General features: G+C 31.1%; 1 protein-coding gene across 5 annotated transcripts in view; it reads left to right on the forward strand.

The window, feature by feature from the left end:
* LOC129975618 (neurogenic locus notch homolog protein 1-like) overlaps positions 1 to 22,009 on the forward strand; it is a 74,021-nt gene that overhangs the window by 20,882 nt on the left and 31,130 nt on the right. For 3 of the 5 annotated variants that reach the window (XM_056088696.1, XM_056088698.1, XM_056088697.1), the window contains exons 6-29: positions 452 to 559; positions 1,686 to 1,793; positions 1,904 to 2,011; positions 2,112 to 2,219; positions 2,330 to 2,437; positions 2,538 to 2,645; positions 3,220 to 3,327; positions 7,292 to 7,399; positions 7,498 to 7,605; positions 7,756 to 7,863; positions 9,556 to 9,663; positions 10,614 to 10,721; positions 11,678 to 11,776; positions 13,369 to 13,488; positions 14,400 to 14,507; positions 14,627 to 14,734; positions 15,087 to 15,194; positions 15,292 to 15,399; positions 15,500 to 15,607; positions 15,708 to 15,815; positions 15,917 to 16,024; positions 16,119 to 16,226; positions 16,324 to 16,431; positions 20,820 to 21,365. In XM_056088696.1, the coding sequence (XP_055944671.1) occupies positions 452 to 559; positions 1,686 to 1,793; positions 1,904 to 2,011; positions 2,112 to 2,219; positions 2,330 to 2,437; positions 2,538 to 2,645; positions 3,220 to 3,327; positions 7,292 to 7,399; positions 7,498 to 7,605; positions 7,756 to 7,863; positions 9,556 to 9,663; positions 10,614 to 10,721; positions 11,678 to 11,776; positions 13,369 to 13,488; positions 14,400 to 14,507; positions 14,627 to 14,734; positions 15,087 to 15,194; positions 15,292 to 15,399; positions 15,500 to 15,607; positions 15,708 to 15,815; positions 15,917 to 16,024; positions 16,119 to 16,226; positions 16,324 to 16,431; positions 20,820 to 21,365 (3,033 nt within the window). The remainder of the gene's footprint in view (positions 1 to 451; positions 560 to 1,685; positions 1,794 to 1,903; positions 2,012 to 2,111; positions 2,220 to 2,329; positions 2,438 to 2,537; positions 2,646 to 3,219; positions 3,328 to 7,291; positions 7,400 to 7,497; positions 7,606 to 7,755; positions 7,864 to 9,555; positions 9,664 to 10,613; positions 10,722 to 11,677; positions 11,777 to 13,368; positions 13,489 to 14,399; positions 14,508 to 14,626; positions 14,735 to 15,086; positions 15,195 to 15,291; positions 15,400 to 15,499; positions 15,608 to 15,707; positions 15,816 to 15,916; positions 16,025 to 16,118; positions 16,227 to 16,323; positions 16,432 to 20,819; positions 21,366 to 22,009) is intronic. The other 2 variants (XM_056088699.1, XM_056088700.1) reach the window with 2 other exon arrangements.

Genomic DNA, 22,009 nt, shown 5'->3' on the forward strand with positions numbered 1-22,009 from the left:
AATCTGTCGTGGTCACAAAGTCCTCCATGTCGAGAGTAATACCACTGGAGGCACTGGGTCACGGGTGATCGTGCTCTGTTTCAGGTCTAAATTACGATCTGTGGATGAGTGAATGAAGTCCGCTCCGTAAAAAGGGTCGTGACGTGTGTGTAGCTAAGTCCATCTCTTGGCCGTAGATGGCGCTACTATAAAAACAAGAAACGCTCTCCCACAGGTTAAAATCGCTGTCTTCGTAACAGCGGGCTTGTCCACGGCAAGTGCCATAAGAATAGTTAGATATTCGCATTGCCAAATCTTAGCAATCCGTAAATTTTTCAGTTGCAAAAATCAGTAGATCTTTAGAGATAATTTTTGGGTAGCATGAATAAATATTATTTGATATGTAATATCTTTTTACTTTAGAGTAAAATTTTAAATAACTACAAATATGATCTTTCTCTTTGTATTGCAGGTCCTTGTTCATCGAGTCCTTGTCAAAATGGCGGAAAATGCAGTGTGGATGACCAAAGTTTCAGTTGCTCCTGTAAACCGCCGTTCAGTGGAAATTTGTGCGAAATAGGTAAGAGGTATAAGATAAATATCATATTTGTGCAATTGGATCAACGTATTTCATATAGTTTTATCAATTTCTTGCATAATACCATTTCTGGGAAGAATTTGCAGAGATTTTCCAATCGACAGTGTTATTTTTCCAATGAAAAACGTGATTTTAGAGTGAGTGTGAAAATCTCTTTGATCAGTGTTTAAGAGAGATTTTTCCAATCGACTTGAAAAGGAGGCACACTTTTCTTTCAATTATATCAAATATGTATCTATCAGAAAAAATGACTAAAATATTGGCAGTGAACATTGAGGTTTTTATTTAGAATACGATTTTGACGAATGCTGCGTGCAGTTAAAAATTTGGAAAGTTTAAGTATGGTTGCGACAATCTCTCATTGGGTTTATAGTGAAATAAATTTAGTAACGTTGATATTAAAGTAGGCTTTATTCTACGAGTACTTAAGACAACACAAACCATAAGTAATAAAAGCATGGCCAGGGTCTATGTAAACATCTCTTGATGAATAAATAACAATGAGCAGAAATTGTGAATGAAATAAGAAGAAAATCAGCATTAATTGGAATCAACATTTCCCAGTGCGAATAACACTCCAAAAATTTTCCAAAGTCATAAATTTTGAAACAAAAAAACATCAAATTCGTCATTAAATGGGCCCTCAGATTATCTGACAACTGAGGAGTAATTTAATCACCCATTCAGTATCCATTAAGAATCTTTGTAATTGCTTTTATCCAATTATGAACGTGAAATAGAAACATTATTAAAGATTCGTAACATTATGATGAATCGAATTCACTGATTTACCTTAATACATATATATATATATAAAAATTAAACACATAGAAAACTGTTTGAAAAATTTGTAGGTATTTCTACTACAATCAATTGCTCAACATTTCCTAATTTTTAAATTATAATAAAACTAATATCAATTATTCACAGCAATATTTGTCATTTACGATTCTACCTGACTTTGAAAGCTAACTTCGTGAAAATGCGATCTTGAAAAGAATACCATGTTAAAATTGCAGATTTAAAACACTTAGAATTTGGTTTTAAACAACAATGAATAACAATATATTTCCAACATGGAGAGGAAAAATTGTTTATTTCATGACAGGACCGTGCTCATCGAATCCGTGTCAAAACGGAGGAACGTGTTCCATGGACGGGCAATCTTTCAAATGTGCATGCAAGCCTCCATTTTTAGGGCGAAACTGTGAATTAGGTACAATTTTGTTTTTGTAAATAACACCATTTAGAAATTTGCTTTTGTATAACATTGAATAACATGTATATTCACAACATGGAGAGGAAAAATTGTTTATTTCATGACAGGACCGTGCTCATCGAATCCGTGTCAAAACGGAGGAACGTGTTCCATGGACGGACAATCTTTCAAATGTGCATGCAAGCCTCCATTTTTAGGGCGAAACTGTGAATTAGGTACAATTTTGTTTTTGTAAATAACACCATTTAGAAATTCGCTTTTGAATAACATGTATATTCCCAACATGTAGAGGAAACATTATTTATTTCATGACAGGACCGTGCTCATCGAATCCGTGTCAAAACGGAGGAACGTGTTCCATGGACGGGCAATCTTTCAAATGTGCATGCAAGCCTCCATTTTTAGGGCGAAACTGTGAATTAGGTACAATTTTGTTTTTGTAAATAACACCATTTAGAAATTTGCTTTTGTATAACATTGAATAACATGTATATTCACAACATGGAGAGGAAAAATTGTTTATTTCATGACAGGACCGTGCTCATCGAATCCGTGTCAAAACGGAGGAACGTGTTCCATGGACGGGCAATCTTTCAAATGTGCATGCAAGCCTCCATTTTTAGGGCGAAACTGTGAATTAGGTACAATTTTGTTTTTGTAAATAACACCATTTAGAAATTTGCTTTTGTATAACATGTATATTCACAACATGGAGAGGAAAAATTGTTTATTTCATGACAGGACCGTGCTCATCGAATCCGTGTCAAAACGGAGGAACGTGTTCCATGGACGGGCAATCTTTCAAATGTGCATGCAAGCCTCCATTTTTAGGGCGAAACTGTGAATTAGGTACAATTTTGTTTTTGTAAATAACACCATTTAGAAATTTTCTTTTGTATAACATTGAATAACATATATATTCACAACTTGGAGAGAAAAAATAGTTTATTTCATGACAGGACCGTGCTCATCGAATCCGTGTCAAAACGGAGGAACGTGTTCCGTGGATTTGCGGTCTTGTGCACCATTACTATCACCTTTTAAATGTTTATTATTGATGTGTCAACGCCCAGCGATTGATATTCAATCAGATGAAATGCCTAAAACTATGGTGATTTCTTTTACATAACTCTTTAGAGTAAAAAAAACCACATTTATCTGAAAGATAATTTAGGTTCCAATCTTTTAAGAGCTTTTTTGACTTTTTAAACAATATTCAAATGAATACAGAAAACAGAAGAAATAATCAACTTAAAAAATATAAAAACATTGAAATAATATTTTGACTAATTTTATGTTTCTCAATATTTAAGAAAAATCAAAACAATTAAAATGAAAGGTGCACTTTGTAATTATATATAAACAATATTTTGCTACATTTCTATACTTTTTAAGAAATAAAATGTTCTTCAAATTTTTGCAGGTCCATGTTCATCCAATCCTTGCCAGAATTTAGGAAAATGTTCAGCAGATGGACTGAGTTTCAAATGTGAATGCCGAAAGCCTTACGAAGGAAAAATCTGTGAAATGAGTAAGTTTTCTCAGAAAAGAAAAGTGAAGTAAAAATTATAAAAAGAGGAGAAGATTTGAGTTGATGGATATATTTTCATGAGTCTATGTACATTTCTAGATTGAAATTTTTTTCAAAATTTTCACATCTCAGAAAAATAGTGAATGGTTTTCCCATTTGTCAAACAATAAAGGATTTTTTTTGTTATGTAGTTAAATATAATAACCAGAAACAGAAAAATGACAGTCGAGATAAAAATATAACCAGAAAAGTCTGGGAATAAGTGAAATTGATTAGGTGTTGTTGACATTTGAAATTACAAATTCAATATAAATGAGTGAATAGATTTCAAAATTTGACGAAAAAAATTTTTGTATAATTTTTCTATAAATTTAGTGTCATATAATTAGAATCTATTTTGTATTATATTTGTTGAAAATATAATTATTAGATTTTAAAAAAGACTATTAGCGTTTATAAAAAAATTATTTTTATAACCCATTTTATAATATAGAAGAGAGAGGCTTCTGAATGTAAGAGATATTGCATCTATAGCCGTGAGGAAGTGAAGGAAATTTTTAACTGTGTGAATGTAATAAATCTAGGTATTTTGTTACAAATACATTTTTAAAATTATAATTTAGATACATTCAATGAACATAGCAAATGTATCATTCAGATATTTTTTTTTTTCAAATCTCAAAATATTGTTACAAAATTTTTCTATACAGCAAAATACCGTCAATCAATCGTAATGACGCAGTACATTTAATTGCTGTAGTTCAGCAGCTTTCTTGCTGTCTATTCCTCCAGTTTCTCTACGTGTCGGCGACTCCGACTCCTCTCACACCACTTGTGACGATACACACGACGACTCGGACGATCCACACAACAACAACAACGTAGCTTCTGAGTGCCCGTCTTTTATAGTTCCGGGAGGCGGGGCTATAATCTTCTGACCAATCAGGGCGTATCTGAGTGTATCTCGGGTATTACTCGATGGATCATGAAACTTCTCGAACTTTCTGGTATTATCCATTTAGTCGCCAAACTCGCCAAATTTGTCTCCAAGTCGCCAAATGCTCGCCAAGTTTGTCGCCAGGCTCTGAGGTCATTGACGCGGCACCCGCTCAGCATGCACAGGACAGATCTTACAATGGTCTTTCTCACGATGACACTATTCGTACCGGGTTGCAAAAAAACAGATTTGTAACATTGCTCCCCTCTTTAAAGACTGACGTCCCGGCAGTCCCACTTAAATCCAACAGCTGGCGTAGGCTTCCGAGCGATGTGATGATGATGATTCATTTGGCGACTTCCGCACTTTCGAAGATGACATCATTCGCTAATTTGGCGGCGACTAACGATCCATCCGAAACTTCTCATTGCTTTTGACACGGATCTCTTCGTCGTTTCGGATGGTACATCCAGACTTGATTCCGCTCCTTAAAATGCAGGATGTCCCATGGAGCCAAACATGGTATCGCAACAGGACTCTCCGAAACGAACTCAAGCCAGGATGGTAGGTTGGTCATTTTGAACTTTCTCCATCGAACCAACCGAATATCAGGGTGGTCCAATAGTGCCTTCAGGTGTCCACTTGAAAGCCAGGGATTCGCCTTCATATCCAGATCTTCCACGGGAATATTCCCGCTCATTTCCAGTTCATTCTCGGCACTCGAGAACTGTCCACAACTCTCAGTACAGGATCCTTTGAAGAGCGCATCTGCCTTTGCTGGAAGGGTTCTTCTGCGGCGACGTAATTTGTCCGGATACACAGGAGATTCATCGGCTCCTATTTGCATGACACTCCTCAAAAAATCCACAGCAAGGCCGGATTCTCGAGGGAAGTCGAGGCCGAGACTGCAGGATTCAGCGATTCCAACCACGTAGTCTTCTTTCGTATCATAATGCAAGGAGAAATTAAGAGGCTTGCTAAGAGGTTGTCCCATCGACCTTCGGGATGAATCCAGTCCGAACAGGGTCTCTTTAACATCTGCATTCATAGGCATCGAGCACGGGTCGCCACTAACAGACCCGTCCAAACAGAGTTCATCTTCTCCATCCCCAAGTGTCTGCTCCTTCGATTCCACTTCAGGGGACTCGTTCGGAGAAGCCTGTTTCAGCCCTGCAGATATTTGACAGTCTCCCTGTTCGTGCATCTCCTCATTGAACTTCGGTTCATCCTCCGGATGGGTAAGCTCCATTTCGGTGACACCGGTCTCCATTCGATCTTCAGTCTTTTCTTCCACTTGGCTCTCGCTGTTTCCTTCAATTTCTTCTGTGATATCATGGACGTCTCCGGTTTTGTTACTTTTATTTTCTAAAATTTCTATCTTGAATTCATTCATCAATTCCTCTTGTCCTTTCTTTATCTCTGCCATCATGGCAAATAACAATGCGAAATTTCATCCATTTTTCTCGTTCAAGGCATACACAGGAAAGTCCAACTAATCCCACTTCTGACACCAAATGTTACGAAATTTTTCTTCAACAACAAATACCGTCAATTAATCTTAATGACGCAGCTCATTTAATTGCTGTAGTTCAGCAGCTTTCTTGCTGTCTATTCCTCCAGTTTCTCTACGTGTCGGCGACTCCGACTCCTCTCACACCACTTGTGACGATACACACGACGACTCGGACGATCCACACAACAACAACAACGTAGCTTCTGAGTGCCCGTCTTTTATAGTTCCGGGAGGCGGGGCTATAATCTTCTGACCAATCAGGGCGTATCTGAGTGTATCTCGGGTATTACTCGATGGATCATGAAACTTCTCGAACTTTCTGGTATTATCCATTTAGTCGCCAAACTCGCCAAATTTGTCTCCAAGTCGCCAAATGCTCGCCAAGTTTGTCGCCAGGCTCTGAGGTCATTGACGCGGCACCCGCTCAGCATGCACAGGACAGATCTTACAATGGTCTTTCTCACGATGACACTATTCGTATCGGGTTGCAAAATTACAGATTTGTAACAATATATTAGTGAAATATAATAAAATTCAAATATTGAAAACTGAACGAAATTCTTAAAAAGAAACTATACATTTTCTTCTTTCAAAATATTTTTTAAAATTTTAAAGCAAAAATCTCAAAAAGGTTTTTATTATTTTATACATATTCTGGAAAGCAAGAAATATTCATACAGCTCTCTAAGCCAGGTCAGTGATTTTTCAAGGCGAGAAGTGGGGTGTCACGTAACGGCATGCAAAAATTTCTTTGTTAATATCAAAAATTATTAATTTATTACACATGTATATAAATCAAAGAATCTTTAAATGATACCTGTAATGGGACTGATTTCTTTCAACCGCTTTAATACAGTAAAACTAAAATTAGTAGGTTAAAAGTATTGTTTTCAATCTGAATCAATCTGGCGCACGTTATCAATGAATGGTTCCTGACAGAGAAGCTCTTGATCATCTAGATTACAGAAAACTGTCAGATGCATCTCCAAGATATAGCGGAGTTTTATAAAATTCTCAGGGGAAACGATTCCCATTTGCATTTCACTTCATTAGAAACAGTAAATACTCTCTCAAACAGAAAATCATTGCTAAAACGCTTACCAGTCTATTCATTTTTCGAAAATACTCATGAAAAACGTAACCGAAAAATCCGAAAGTATAAACATTTGAAATCAATTCCTTTTTCGAAGCCATAACAGTGATCTTCTACTTATTATTAATAGTGATTATAACTTTAATATTGTCAGTAAGTTTTAAAAGATGAGAATTAACAATAAAACTGTCCTTCAAATGTTATTTCATTAGCATAGTGAAATGAAACAAAACTCTTGTATATTGTGCAAATAACAATATATTACATTATATTTGAAAATATAACGTATAAGGGTTTAGCGGAAAGAAACTAGATATACTAATGTCATCATCGCATTATAGAATATTTTTTTATGCTTCTTGCTCAGTAAGAAAGATAAAAAAAAATGCCTGAGCTAGATATTTTTTCTCTTTCACAACAGGTCCTTGCTCTTCAAATCCTTGCCAAAACAATGGGGCGTGTAAAGTAAATAGTCGGGGCTTCGAATGTGTATGTAGGAAGCCTTATACAGGAATTTTATGTCAAGAGGGTATGACTGGATTTAATGCTTCGTATTTTGATTTGTATTTGTAGCACGTAAAAGGGCATAACTTTGAATTTTCGCAAATAAAAATGCTTGTTTTACAGGACCCTGTTCCTCAAATCCCTGTCAAAACAGCGGCGTCTGCCAGGTAGAGGGGCTAAAATACAAATGTCAGTGTAAACAGCCATTCAGTGGTCTAAACTGCGAAATGGGTAAGGCTTCCGTTTATTTACCTTGAAGGTTTTGATAAGATTTGTAATTTTAAATCTGTGTGAAGACTTAGGGCGTTATCATCTTGAATACTTGCTTGCCATGATTGGAAGAATCCCATTCATTCATTGTGGATTTGTTTTTTCGTGTAGGACCTTGCTCGTCCAATCCATGCTCGAATAAGGGGAAGTGTAAAGTGGTTGGAATGGATTTCAAGTGTGATTGCCCCTCTCCATATGAAGGAAAGCAATGTGAAAAAGGTAAGATCAAAACGCCTCAAATATTCTATGCATCTGGAATGCTGAAAATTTTCCCAAGTATCCAAATTTCAAGAAAACTGTGAAATAAATTTGATTTTTCTGAAATGGTTATTTATTACAGAACAATTCATTGAATTATATTTGTAGGTATTGTAGATAAATAGATCAAATTCTCTGAAATGTATATATAGAATAATTCCGAAAACCAAAGAGGAAGTTCCTCAACCTCTTCCACTTGCCCGATTTCGCCAATTTTTCTTGCATTTATATTGCCTCTAAACATATTATCATTCTTCTCAAACGAATTTAAAGCTCCATTTCCTGCATTTTTGTAATCAATATGTGATTGTCTTATTCTTGTTTAATGAGGTTTTATACCAAAAAGTATAAAAACTTCAATTTTACTAAAATCGCAACACAAATAATAATATATAAAATATTTTTGTGCTTGCATGTTTTACATATTGAAAACTAGCAATTATATCATTAACTTTTAAGACGAACAAAATTTGGCTACGATATCCAATCCGTAATTTTGTTAAAAGCCGTTTAATGACATTCAGTATTGAGAAAATTAAAGAAGCACATCTGTAGCCTTAACAAATGAGGGCCTAATTCATTTGTTAAGATTGGGTGAAGTTACTTAGAAAAACTTTCATAGCACATTTTCCTTTTTATGCATCTTTTCTATCAACAACAACAATCACAAAACAAAAATAAATTTCAGCTGGTTGGCTGACTAGCTTTCTATTTTCAGTTAGCCATCTTTTGCATGTTCATCACTACGATTGTCTTTTAACTCCGCGTGGTCCTTTAAGTTTCTTTCACATTTCATTAAACAATGTGTCCTGCATTTTATCTGCACCTTTTGTTCTTGAATATGTATTTGTAGCTCAAGAAAATTGTCAGAAAATCGATTGATGAGTTTTTCTCTTAGTTCACAGGAAAAACACGATCGAAAAAACATTTATTCTTATTTAAGAGCTCTGTTAAAATGTTCTGTCTAAAAGTTTTGAGTAAATGTGGGGGATGGTCATGGCTGAAGGTCTTGTGAATCATGTTGTCTTATTTTAGTACATACTCCATATTTTTCTTATTACGTTTCACATTATTCATTAATTCTAATAAATTCTTGTTTTTACAAATTATGATTTCCTATTTCAAAAACAGAGAAATACATACAATTATTAGCTCAATTGCTCATTAAGCGTATTGATGGATGGTGTTTTTAGAGCTGATTGTCTCTTGAGCATACATGATATCCAAAGGCATTTCATAATACTTGATAGTTTGCACTTTTAGAAAACATCAACATCACATGTGAGATCATGAACAGAAATTTTAAGAACTGAGATTTCATGCTGGAATGCATCAGAGCTTTTACTGAAAATTTCTTAATGGAAATTAAATATTTTAATAGAAAAGATGAATGATCATGAGATCAATAAGCTGAAATTCTACAAGCATTTAGTTTTTTGAGAAATTATTAGTACAAAAGACAAGTACAAGTCAAATTCTATTATCATATTAGCAATAATTATCTATGATGAAGCTCTATATAATTTCAGTGCCATAAGATATTATAATGTATCTTAACAATGAAATCCTGACGTATCGTATTACACATTCTTTGCTTATAAGGAAGATAGACTAAAATATTTATTATAACTTCCATCATTTTCTTATATGCAGATCCTTGTACATCAAATCCATGCATGAATAATGGCAGCTGTACAGTCAAAGGAAACAGTTTTATATGTGCGTGCAAGAATCCTTTCTCTGGAGATAGGTGTGAAAAGGGTAAGAATAGTCATACATTTATTATATATTTTTAAAGATTTTTATAGGTTCATGTTTTCGATTATTTCTTATGCCTCATGTTAAAACAAACATAATGCATTCCTTCATATTTTAAAATGAATACAAAAAAAGAAATAAATCAACAAAGAAAAGGAACGCTTATATTTTTTGATGACATAAAAATAAAACAAAAAAAGTAATGTTTTACTCTATGAGAAGTTTATATATATGTTTTCTTAAAGAAAATAAATCTATCATTTACGAATTGATTGCATTTTACTACGTTAGGCAGTAAAACTTGCATGATGAATTTTAAAATTTTATTACAAAGTAGTTTACAACCTCTTTTTGGATGTAAAACAGGATAAATTTTAAAAGTTTTCTTTACCTACACATACTTAATTACAAAAATAAGAACATAATGGGGAAACGAGAAAAAAAAGGAACCACAAAATTGTCATGATTTTTGTTCTGCCAAAAATGGAAAACAACAGCGTAACCAAATTATCAAAATGACAGTGAATTCAACATAAAAAAATAATTTATTTGGAATTAGCTCTATTAGTAGCGTAAATTTGTGTTTTACGTCTAACACGTCAGTTTCACTCAAATTAAATCAGCATCTTGTTCGAAGACGCAATATTCAGTAGCTATTTATTCTTTAGAAAAAGGAAATTGATCTCCAAACACATTTTGAGTCAGAATATACAGTTATAAAATTTTAACGTTGACGGTACTGACTATAATGAGTTGTTGATTCGGTGAATTCTTTTTTCACTTCCATGCACTGGTCTGTGCAAAATTTAATAGCTTCTCAGTGTATGTGATTTCGGAAATGGAAGATAGTTTAAGGAAATAAATGAAATGTGATAAAATTACAAAATTTATTTCTTAAGCATACATTTTAAGACGACTTTTCCATCTGTATTAAAGAAACTAACCATTCATAGATCCATGTTCATCTAGTCCTTGTCGTCATGGTGGTACGTGTACAATTAAAGGGAATTCCTTCTCCTGCGACTGTCCCGAAGATCGCGTTGGAAACATATGTCAACATGGTAAGATTTATTTTATTTTTTTATATTTCAAAAGTTTAAAATACTAAACAAAAATATATAATAAATTTGCGATAAATTGGTACATAAGTGACCATGCATATACATGCTAACTATCTTGTTTCGCTTACTTTGGACAAATCAGCCAAAAAATAACATAGAGTTTATTGTAGCTCAGTAACAGTAAAAAAAACCTCAATTAAAATTTGCATACATATGCAGTCTTCCTTTGTTCCGCGGAAATAGCTCTGAATGTATAGTTCATTAACATCACCTGCAATGCAATCCTCTTTGTTTACGTAACACGAATGCCCATTTGTGGCATTCTTGAGAATGGATGTAACATTACTTTTTTTACAACGCTATGTGTAGATTTTCATCTCGAAATTGTTTCTCACGTAAACATTAAATGTCGTAAAAGCAGATAAAACTCTACAATGAAGATTAAATCGCGAGGGATATGGATTATTTTAAAACTCAATCGGTCTATCTTCTTTTCTTTATGCACATATTTGGAGTCTTTTTTGGTTGTGATTATCTTGGTGTGTGCAGTTTGCTACACTATGCCTCTTGATAAGATGCACCGCAACTTGTTCAAGGATGAACTATAATCTTATTTGACAAAGACTTTGAGAATGATCCCGACAGATATCCCCAAAAAGTTGTGATGAGTTCATTAAAGGGCATGAAAATAGTAGAATCTGAATACCTCCATCCAAGATTCATTCGATCAATGTACGTCAATCTAGTAGGGTGTTGCATGGACCATGCATGTTGGTTCACAGATAACAGAACATAATAAAAGTTATAGAGGAGTTAGTAAAGGCTCGTGGCTTCCAAATTGGTAATTGTGAGCTCTTGCGCAATCTAAAGTAGAATGTGTGTAGATATTTGAGCATTTTTTTAACTTTTAAGCACAATTTCTTAATTTTATGGAACAAACAAATCGTTTTTTGCAGTGTGTGATTGTAAAAATGGAAAATGTCGAGTAACAGCTGACGACGAAGTGCTTTGCGAATGTCTTCCTGAATACGGTAAAAAGTCAGACGTCTGCGAAGGTAAGATTATTTTTTTTATTTGTTTGAAACTATTTTAATTAATTTGTTACGTTTTTAAAACAATTTGAATAATATTAATGAACATAAAAATAGTACTTAAATTTTATAAGTAATTAATAATAATAAGTAATATTAAAGACTATATAATTAAAATATAAAGATTAATTAAACTAAAGTGCATATTAATGAATTTGCTTTGACACATATTATTGAATTTTAATTCTACTATTGTTGCTGAATTATCAAAACAATAAACTGAAGAATTCAGATAAAATGCAAAAAAGAAAAATTCAAAACGTTTATTATTGATTCTCTGATAAACTCTTTCGAATGTGTATGTGTGTATGGGGGGGAGGTTAAATTTCAGCTTTAACCAAATCTCACCTTTCTGTTTTAAATACGGCGTCAGTTCAGAAATAGGCCTAACAAAGTGCATTGTGGTTTAATCTATTACTTACATCGTAGTTTGAATACTAGTAGTAATAGCAAGAATAAACTTCATTTACAAAAAACAAATAATAATAAAACATTATAATAGAACATAAAATAACAGCAACTAGCTGTTGTTATTAGCAAGTAAAAAAATAAAAGTAATTCGAAATTGACACCACAATATTTATATAGTCAGGATTAGTTCATTTCAATTCACTTCTTAGAATAACGTCTCATGCAGTAGCGCCACCACATGCATCATGACTCAAAAGAAATGTGATATTTAAACATGCCTTGAGTTTAAAAAATGAAAAAAATATATAATTCGTAGGTTTTTTTTTTTTTTTTTTTTTTTTTTACGTTCTTAAAATTGCTTGATAAGTGCTATTTTTTGACTTTTTAGTCAATTCTTGTTATTTCAGAGTTAACATAGAGAAAAATTTTAATAAAATTTTTAATTTAACATTTTAAAATTTAATTAATTAATCTCTGTTTTGATTCCACGTGGGAATTCCCTTTAGTAAAACTTCCTTAAAATAATTAGTTACATGATTTCATAATTATTTTTCACATTTATTTGAATTATAAAATTTATTAAAATGCAATAAACATGAGACAGTAAACACAATATAGTGAGAAAACACACCCATTATGAGTATTATTAACAGAAATTTCCTAATTATATATTTGAATTTAAATTTAAGATAAAGATTGTTGCAATTCCAATTTAGATCCCTGGAATTTAAAATTTCACTGTCGGAGTGAAAACCATTTACTTTGCATGAACAAAAATCATATCCTTCCATATCTTTCATGACTTCTCTAAACCAATCAGCATGTCTTCCAAATGACAGCGTAATAAGATTTGGGAATTTCGAATAAATTTTCTACAGGCTCCTCTCCGACATTCATTTTTGATGTGGTACATCACCATTTGTGTCTTTTGTGTTAGAATTTAAAGATCATATTGAAGTTTCACTTGAGTTATTTAGAAAAAAGAATTTAAAAAAATATATACAAATTAAAATAAATATTTACAAAAAACATGAGTGTGAAAAAGGGGAAAATTTAATATTTCTATAAATGAATATGCCATAACATGATAAAGTTGTGAATTTTGTGAGAAAAACTGAATGGAAAATAACATACTTTTCTTACAGCTTGTGACTGTGGTACTGGAGCTAACTGCACTTGGGAAGGCGGAATAATTTTTGGTATAGGAACGAAAAAGTACTGCCTGTGCCCCGATGGTTCCAAATTAAAAGAAAAACATTGTGAAGGTATTTTATATATATATATATATATATATAATTAAGAGATTACAAATGTATAGATATTGATTCAGATAATTCTTTCTTCTTGCTTACTTCTGAAGAAAGAAGAAATCTATCTTCTTCTATTCGATTAATTCTTACCTATTATAGCTAATTTGTATAAAATCTAATCAACATTTTTTAATTATCCTTATTTATTAATGCACTGCTATACGTTTCAAATCGTACCTGATTTTTAATTCCAAAAATATTGACAATAAAAATGTGATAAAAATATTATATTGATTTGAAGTTATCATATTCATATTATCTATAAGAAAATGGGAAGAGTTGTGCGGTTTCTGCATGAACTTCACGTGTTGAAAAAAAAATGGAAATTCAGTTGAGCCTTTGGAAAATCGTATTTTTAAAATTACATTCGGCTGAAAGGATTTTTCTTCCAATTACTTGAAAATCAAAGTTCCAATTTATCTATCTAATTTCGAGATATCGGTAGATAATTCAAAGGTTATCATATATGAATGAATCTCTGTAAGTTTTAACTTGTTCATAAAAATAATAATACCAAAAAATTCCATATAATTCCTGTTTATTATTTTAAAGCAGTTTTCCGTATGAAGTTATTATAAAATAAAGGAATGCTTTAAGGCTTTTTTTTCAAAAAAAAAACTGAATGCAGTTTTCTATGGGGGAGGAAAGAAATAATTCTTTTGACGGAAATTTAAAATTAATATTTATTACTTTATTAACAGAAGATAAAAATTAACAATATAAAAATATATACAATAATCAAGCATTTTTTAAAAAGAGTAAAATTATTTTAACTTTAATTCTCGAAAATTTCTAGTAATATTTGGCAAGTGTTGCTAAAATTTCTAATGCGTATTTATTGATTCCAAACATACTCGTTGAAACAGATCCATGCAACAGCAGCCCTTGTTTACATGAAGGAAAATGTGAAGTCATTGGAAAAATTTTCAAATGCGTGTGCAAACCACCTTACACGGGACCAACTTGCAAAGATGGTAATATTATATAATTATTTTCTATATCTAATGTAATGTCATTTCTTTTTAATTCTTGATGAATTGCAGTATAATTATAAAGATAGCGAGCATAATATGTTTTCAATGTTTTTCTGTAGATCTTTGCACGGAGAATCCATGCTTGAACGGTGGAACCTGCAAGATCAACGGAACGTCATTCCAATGCAACTGCAAAACTCCCTATTCTGGAAAACTGTGTGAAAAAGGTAAGCAAAAGATTATTATCATTCAGAAAGAATCGTAAATTTTTTTATGAATTTTGTATATAAATTTATGCAATTTAAAGATCATTTAAGTCATTAAAACTAATTTACAAGGAAAAGTAAAGAAATACCAACTTTAGTATGAAATAATGATTGAAAAAATTCAGATATATTTTAAATAGAAATATCTTCCAAATTAGAAAATTTTAATGGCAAAATTTGAGCACTTACTAGAATGTAGAAAAAGATACTTATTAAATTCCATTGCAACCTATTATGTTTTGGTATTTATTATAGATTTCAACTTATTTATGATTTAAAAGTAATAAGATGAATTAATTCATGATATTTATAGACCCTTGCACAAATAATCCTTGTGAGAATGGAGGCAATTGTAGACTGGAGGGTAACTCTTTCAAATGTAATTGCACCAGGCCGTATTTTGGAGATAAATGCGAGAAAGGTTAGTTTACATATTAACAATCATTTCTGATAAATAATAAGAAGGTCTTGTTTTTATTTATAAATAATTATTATGATGCTCCTATTTCTACTGACAGATCCATGCACTGAAAATCCTTGTCAGAATGGAGGCAAGTGTAGACTGGAGGGTAACTCTTTCAAGTGCAACTGCACCAAGCCATATTTTGGAGATAAATGCGAGAAAGGTCAGTTGATTCATGTGATAATAATTATTCTGATAAATAATAAGAAGGCTTTATTTTTGTCTATAAATAATTATTACAATACTCGTCTCTCTAATGACAGATCCATGCACAATTAATCCTTGTGCGAATGGCGGCAAGTGTAGACTGCTGGGCACTTCTTTCAAGTGCGATTGCAGTAAACCATATTTTGGAGACAAATGCGAGAAAGGTTAGTTGATTCATGTGTAAATAATTATTCTGATAAATAATAAGAAAGCTTTATTTTTATTTATAAATTATTAATACAATGCTCCTCTTTTAACTCAAAGATCCATGCACTAAAAATCCTTGTGAGAACGGAGGAAAGTGTAGATTACAGGGTAACTCTTTCAAGTGCAACTGTACTAAGCCATATTTTGGAGATAAATGCGAGAAAGGTTAGTTGATTAATTTCTAAAGTAATTATTCTTATAAATAATAAGAAGGCTTTATTTTTCTTTATAAATAATATTCATGACGATCCTTTCTCTACTGACAGATCCATGCTCAAATAATCCTTGTGCGAATGGCGGCAAGTGTAGACTGCAGAGTAACTCTTTCAAGTGTGACTGCACTAAACCATATTTTGGAGATAAATGCGAGAAAGGTCAGTTGATTAATGTGTCAATAATTATTTTTTATAAATAAGAAGTCCATGTATCTGTTTATGAGTATTGTAATGCTCCTTTCTCTACTGACAGATCCATGCACAAATAACCCTTGTGCGAATGGCGGCAAATGTAGACTGCAAGGTAGTTCTTACAAGTGCGATTGCAATAAACCATATTTTGGAGATAAATGCGAGAAAGGTTGGTTAATTCATGTATTAATAATTATTCTGATAAATAATAAGAAGGCTTTTTTTATTATAAATAATTATAACGTTGCACCTATCTCTAATGACAGATCCATGCACAAACAATCCTTGCAAGAATGGTGGTACCTGTACTCTACAAAGAGATTCTTTTAAATGTATTTGTAAAGATCAGTTTGTTGGTGACAGATGTGAAAATGGTAACTATTTATGATTTTATTGAAAACACATTATAATAATTTATTTACAATTTGTAAAAAATTTGAAAATATTTTAAGATTAATGCGTAACATTAATTTTAAGACAGTTTAAAAATTACTCACTTATTTACAATTCACTGATGCATTGAGAACCAATCTCAAAATGAGTTACTGTAATTTACTAAATGTTTTAAAAATATAATTCAGTAATAAGGAAAATAAAACTACATATGGATAACCTTATTTTAATGTTCTAATTATAAGAAATATTTTTTTCGGAAAACTGAAGATCAATAAAAAAAAAATCTTAAAATCGTGAAGTATTCTAAGTACGTTCTTAAAATATTTTAATTTTTTATTATGGCTTAATTTTCCTAAAAATGTTTTTCAGCGTCTAAAGCTTACATGGACATTGGTTTCATAACCAAATACTAGATTAAAAACTGTTTTCAGGATTTTCATTGACTAAGAACAGAATTCTATAAAAATGCAGGAAAATGCAAAATTAAGGAAACATTTTATTTATTTACTAGCCGCCTTTTGCGACCAGCCGGTAGGCCAGTATTAATACTTGCTAAAATGTTTAATTGATACTTTATGCACTTATACCATCCTTTTTCAGCAAAATATTTGTAAGATTCAAATTTTGATAGACATAGAATTATTTCACCTATATTGTTATGTAGGCCTTAAGCTATTCTCTGCATTGTACTACGCATCCAACTTTCTCTAATTTTCTATCAGCGACCATAAAATTCAGTTTTAAATTAAAGTTTAAAGGAGGAAACTACAATTAATACAAACACATTTCTTACTAAAACGTAGCATGTAATTAAAAAAAATATATGAGAACTGAAAGCGGAATCGTTCTTCTTGTTCATTAGTTTTCTTGGGTGAAGTCTTATTTGTACTACAGAATAAGTTTCATAATTTATATCTCAAAAAGTTATTCAACAAAAATTTCACGTATTCATTATATAAATCAGTTCTTAGTTATTTTCAGAACTATTTAAATGATGTCAATAATAATTTTTTTGGTTTAAAAATATACTTCAAAAATTATGAAATATAACTTCAGATAGTTTGGTCCTAAAGAATCATATTCTGCAAAATATTCTTCACACCCCATCTTTTAATTAAATAAATACATGTGTTTTCTGCGATCAAACCTGACTGATTTATTAAGCTTTGAATATTACAATATAAGAACAATCAACATTTTTATAACCTCTTGAGAAACCCTGGGAGATGATTAGTTTCTCTGAGACGGTCGATGAAATAATCCAAAATCGCCCGTTTTTATAAAATCGTGATATTCACATTTTCATTAATCTTTCATCTTTAGTGATTGATTTAGTTAGTTTTATTTACATATTATTATTTAAGATATTAGCATCTCAAGAATGTTTTAAAAATGATTGACATGGCAAATTATATATGTAAAAATTTTAAATTCATAATTCATCAGCATTTATTTATTAAATTTACATAAAATATAATAATTTATTTCATGTAGACCATTTTGTTAGCAGATAAATGCCTATTACTAAAGGTTTACAATTTACCTGTTGGGCTTCGATTAGAGTAGATATCTTATACATTTTAAATAATATTTGTCTTAAATAAAACTGTTACATGAATTAGTAATATAGGTAATGTAAAAGATTATAAAAAATTTACCTTAAATTTATTTTTTTTAGAAAAAATCATATTTTATATTTATTTTATTTCATTCAGACATGTACTGAAAATGACACTTTTATATATTTAATTTGCAATAATAGTTGATTTATTTTTTTAATTTCAGCTTTTGCCCATATGATGGCAACATATTGATAAAAGCTAATTTTTTTCCCTTTAACGTGCTCGTACAGATTAAATTTTATTTTTATTTTGTGCGAAATATATTGTGTAAAAAGATAATTAAATATTTTTTTAAAAATTCATTAAAATAAAAATCTAAGTTGTTGGTTAAAACATTAGTATGTTTAGAAAGATAATTTCTTTTTCAATGTGATGTAAAAATCAATTTCTTATTGCAATATTTTTGGAAGTTATAGCGGAGAAACGTCAAAATTTTTCTTAACTTTTAATTAATTGAAATTCTAATTGAAAATTCGAAGAAAAAATTGCTCCGAGGTGCACATTCGCGACCTTCAAGGTATACTTGTGCCGAATTTGGCAGCTATAGGTCAAACAGTCTGGCCTATAGAAGGCCAACACATAATATTATAACATAATATTAACACATAATATTATAAAGGTCTTCAGTCATAACGTAATATGCATCTCTCTAATTTTTTTGTTAGCTCCCATAGAATTTATGCATTAAATTAAAGTGGAAATGATTAATCTGCAATTAATATAATACAAAGCATACAACTAACCTAAAAATAATTTAAATCAAGTCCGCATCCGTTGAAAATAGTTGTCAACAATCAGAACATAATCCGCATGCGTGAATTTTCAACGCCAGTTGGTAACGCAAATGCGTGAAATTTTCTACGCCAGTGAGGGTAACGCTATGTAGATTAGAAATTTTTAATTACCTTTATTATGTTTTATTGTAATTCAAAAGTACTTCATAATGAATCTTGAAAGATCTATTAATTAGCAATGTTTAGTTTTAAATGATTCAAACGTTAAGAAAATAAACAGAATCATTTAAAATAATCGGTCGAAAAATATTGTCTAACTTTATTAGAGTGGGAAAAAAACTGAAGCATTATTCATTTGGCGGTGGGGAAATAGATATTTTTATTGGGGGGAAAATTAGTTTTTAATTAATAATTAAAATTCTAATCAAAAATTCAAATAAAGGGACCAGCAGGTGCACATTCCCGACTTCCAAGGTATACATGTATCAAATTTGGTAACTGTAGGTTAAACGGTCTGACCCGTAGAGCGGAAACACACTCACACGCACACACATTGAGCTTTATATAAGTATAGATATAGATTTGCACTTGAAAAATCTTCAAACTCCAAACAAATCTTGTGAAAGTGTTATGTGCTTTTATAAATACTCGTAAATTCAAACTTGAAACACTATGATAGTTACATCTCTAATGATATCACAAAATGTAAGTAAGATGTACTACATTTTCTTCCATCTTTAAATTACAGCAGGTATAATATATACTGTCTCATACTATTTCGTCCAAATTGTTTGCATATCTTTAAAGTTTGTGCCAGATTACAATTTGTCGCTTAATTTTTGAAAACCAGGGTAAATGGATGCATTCTTATAAATGTAAATAGGGTTTTACAGCCACTTTTTTGTCTTCTAATAATACATTATCTTAGTAATTTTTTCATTTAAGAAAAACTTCTGTTAACATCTTTCAATTTTTCTGGTGTGCTAACATTTTTGACATTTCATGTTTATACATAAATAAAAAATATTCATATTAAAATATACACATTATAAAAAATATAACTGGAGGTAAATTTAATTGGGTTGGAAGAGGGAATAAATTAGCAATTAATGCACAAAAATGCTTCATTAATCAGAAAGATCTATTAAAATAGGTTAAAATATGATATTTTCCTTAGTAGTTGTTCTGTGCTATTATTCATTTTTTTAATTAATTAAATTAAATTTGTTCTTAATGAGCTAAATTTATTCAAATTTTTGTCTTTCCGGTTTTATTTAAATGGTGTTACTAGAAAAACAATGATTATTTGATCACATTGGTTGCATTCTATTCAGAAAATTTTCTACAGTTGAAGAATCTATAGCATTTTATTCATCTTTTTAACAATTGTTAATCTTTCAATTCCAAAATTGTTTATATGTACATTAATTGACATTGTTATACAGGATTCACATTTATGTCCATTGCAAATCCTCTCTCTTAAATTCTAATCAGTGACACTTCTGGCCCTATGTGTAGGTTGCCCTGTAGGTATAGAAAAAAGTCTATCTTCTAGATGAGACAATTCTAATTTCAAAATTTGCCGGTAGATGGTGCTGTAATTGTTTAATCGGCTAACGCATAGCCTTTTTTCCATATCTAGACTCTACTCTATGACCTAATCTGTCACCGTTTAGAGGTTAGGGAGGTATAGCAAATGCAAATGGGAACCCTATGTAAGCGCATTCATTGTGTTAAGGTTATTTCTGTCATCTATTTTCAATCATATGTTTCTGTTTTCTTTATCTTTTTAACACTTTCAAATTATTTAAAATATTCTTTCCTTCTTCTTTCGTAAATTTTATTTCTTCTATCTTTTATTATTTATTAAGATCGAATATAATATTAATAATACTTTGAATTTGATGTAGAGTAAATGTTTTATGCTATATTATATTTTCTTTCTAAATATATATTGATAAGTACTTTTTTCAGTTTTTGATGATAATATATAATTTTTTTCTATTGCAGAACTTACTACAGCAGTTCCTACAGCCAAGAGTACCATTCCTTCAACTCAAACAAGTCCGGCCTACTCAACAAGCGTAAAAGTTTCAACTACATCTCCTTCAATTTCCACAACATATGAACCACCATCCAACTTCACATTTGATTTTAATGAGACGACTTATGAACCATCCAATTTCACACTTGATTTTAATGGAACAACTTATGAACCATCCAATTTCACTCTTGACTTTAATGGGACGACTTATGAACCATCCAATTACACTCTTGACTTTAATGGGACAACTTATGAACCATCCAATTTCACTCTTGACTTTAATGGGACAACTTATGAACCATCCAATTTCACTCTTGACTTTAATGGGACAACTTATGAACCTTCCAATTCCACACTTGACTTTAATGGAACGACTTATGAGCCGTCTAATTTTACTAATGACGTTAATATGACTTACGAGCCAACTCTTATTACTAACGTGAGAAATGCTTCAGAAACCACTCTAGTTGCTTTTACCACACCAAGTACTACTGTGACGACAAAAAAGCCAGGTAAGTATGTATAAAATTAAGGTACTTAATTTAATAAAATATTTGTGTAAAAAGCTGGCAAAAGATTGAGAAAAATGTTTAAACTAGTTAGCAATTTGTTGTTTATATGGTATTTTTCTGAGACAGCTTTTTAGTTTTGAATTTAAAATTGAATCGTATTGCAAAGGCAAATATTTTTAATAGGTTAATGTTAAAATAATTGGTTTAAGTTTTAATAAATATTTAATTTGTCTAAGATCCCTGCTTAGTTATACTTTTTAATAAATATTTTAGTGAAGGCTATATAAAAGCAGAGATTAACTTTCAAACAATATTCAGCAGAAGAAACAAGAACGTGCTTTTCCAGCAGAAAGTTTTCTTATATTTTTCTATTCTGTCCTCTGTGACCACTATTTACCTATTCTTATCTTCTCCTTTTTAAAAATATTTATTAGTAATTTAACTAGATAGAGTAATTACCCATGAGAGATGAGAAAAGATATGTACAGAATTAATATACGGCACATTGTTTAGTTCCGTAGAAGTGACAAATTCTTACTGTACACTAGTATCGACATTTAGTGTATAGAAATTTTAAATTATACAATATCTGTACCGTTTCTAAAAGGCTCAACATATTTACCACAAAATGCAAGTAATTGTGT

Source organism: Argiope bruennichi, chromosome 7 (genome assembly GCF_947563725.1).
Source record: "Argiope bruennichi chromosome 7, qqArgBrue1.1, whole genome shotgun sequence".
NCBI lineage: Eukaryota > Metazoa > Arthropoda > Arachnida > Araneae > Araneidae > Argiope > Argiope bruennichi.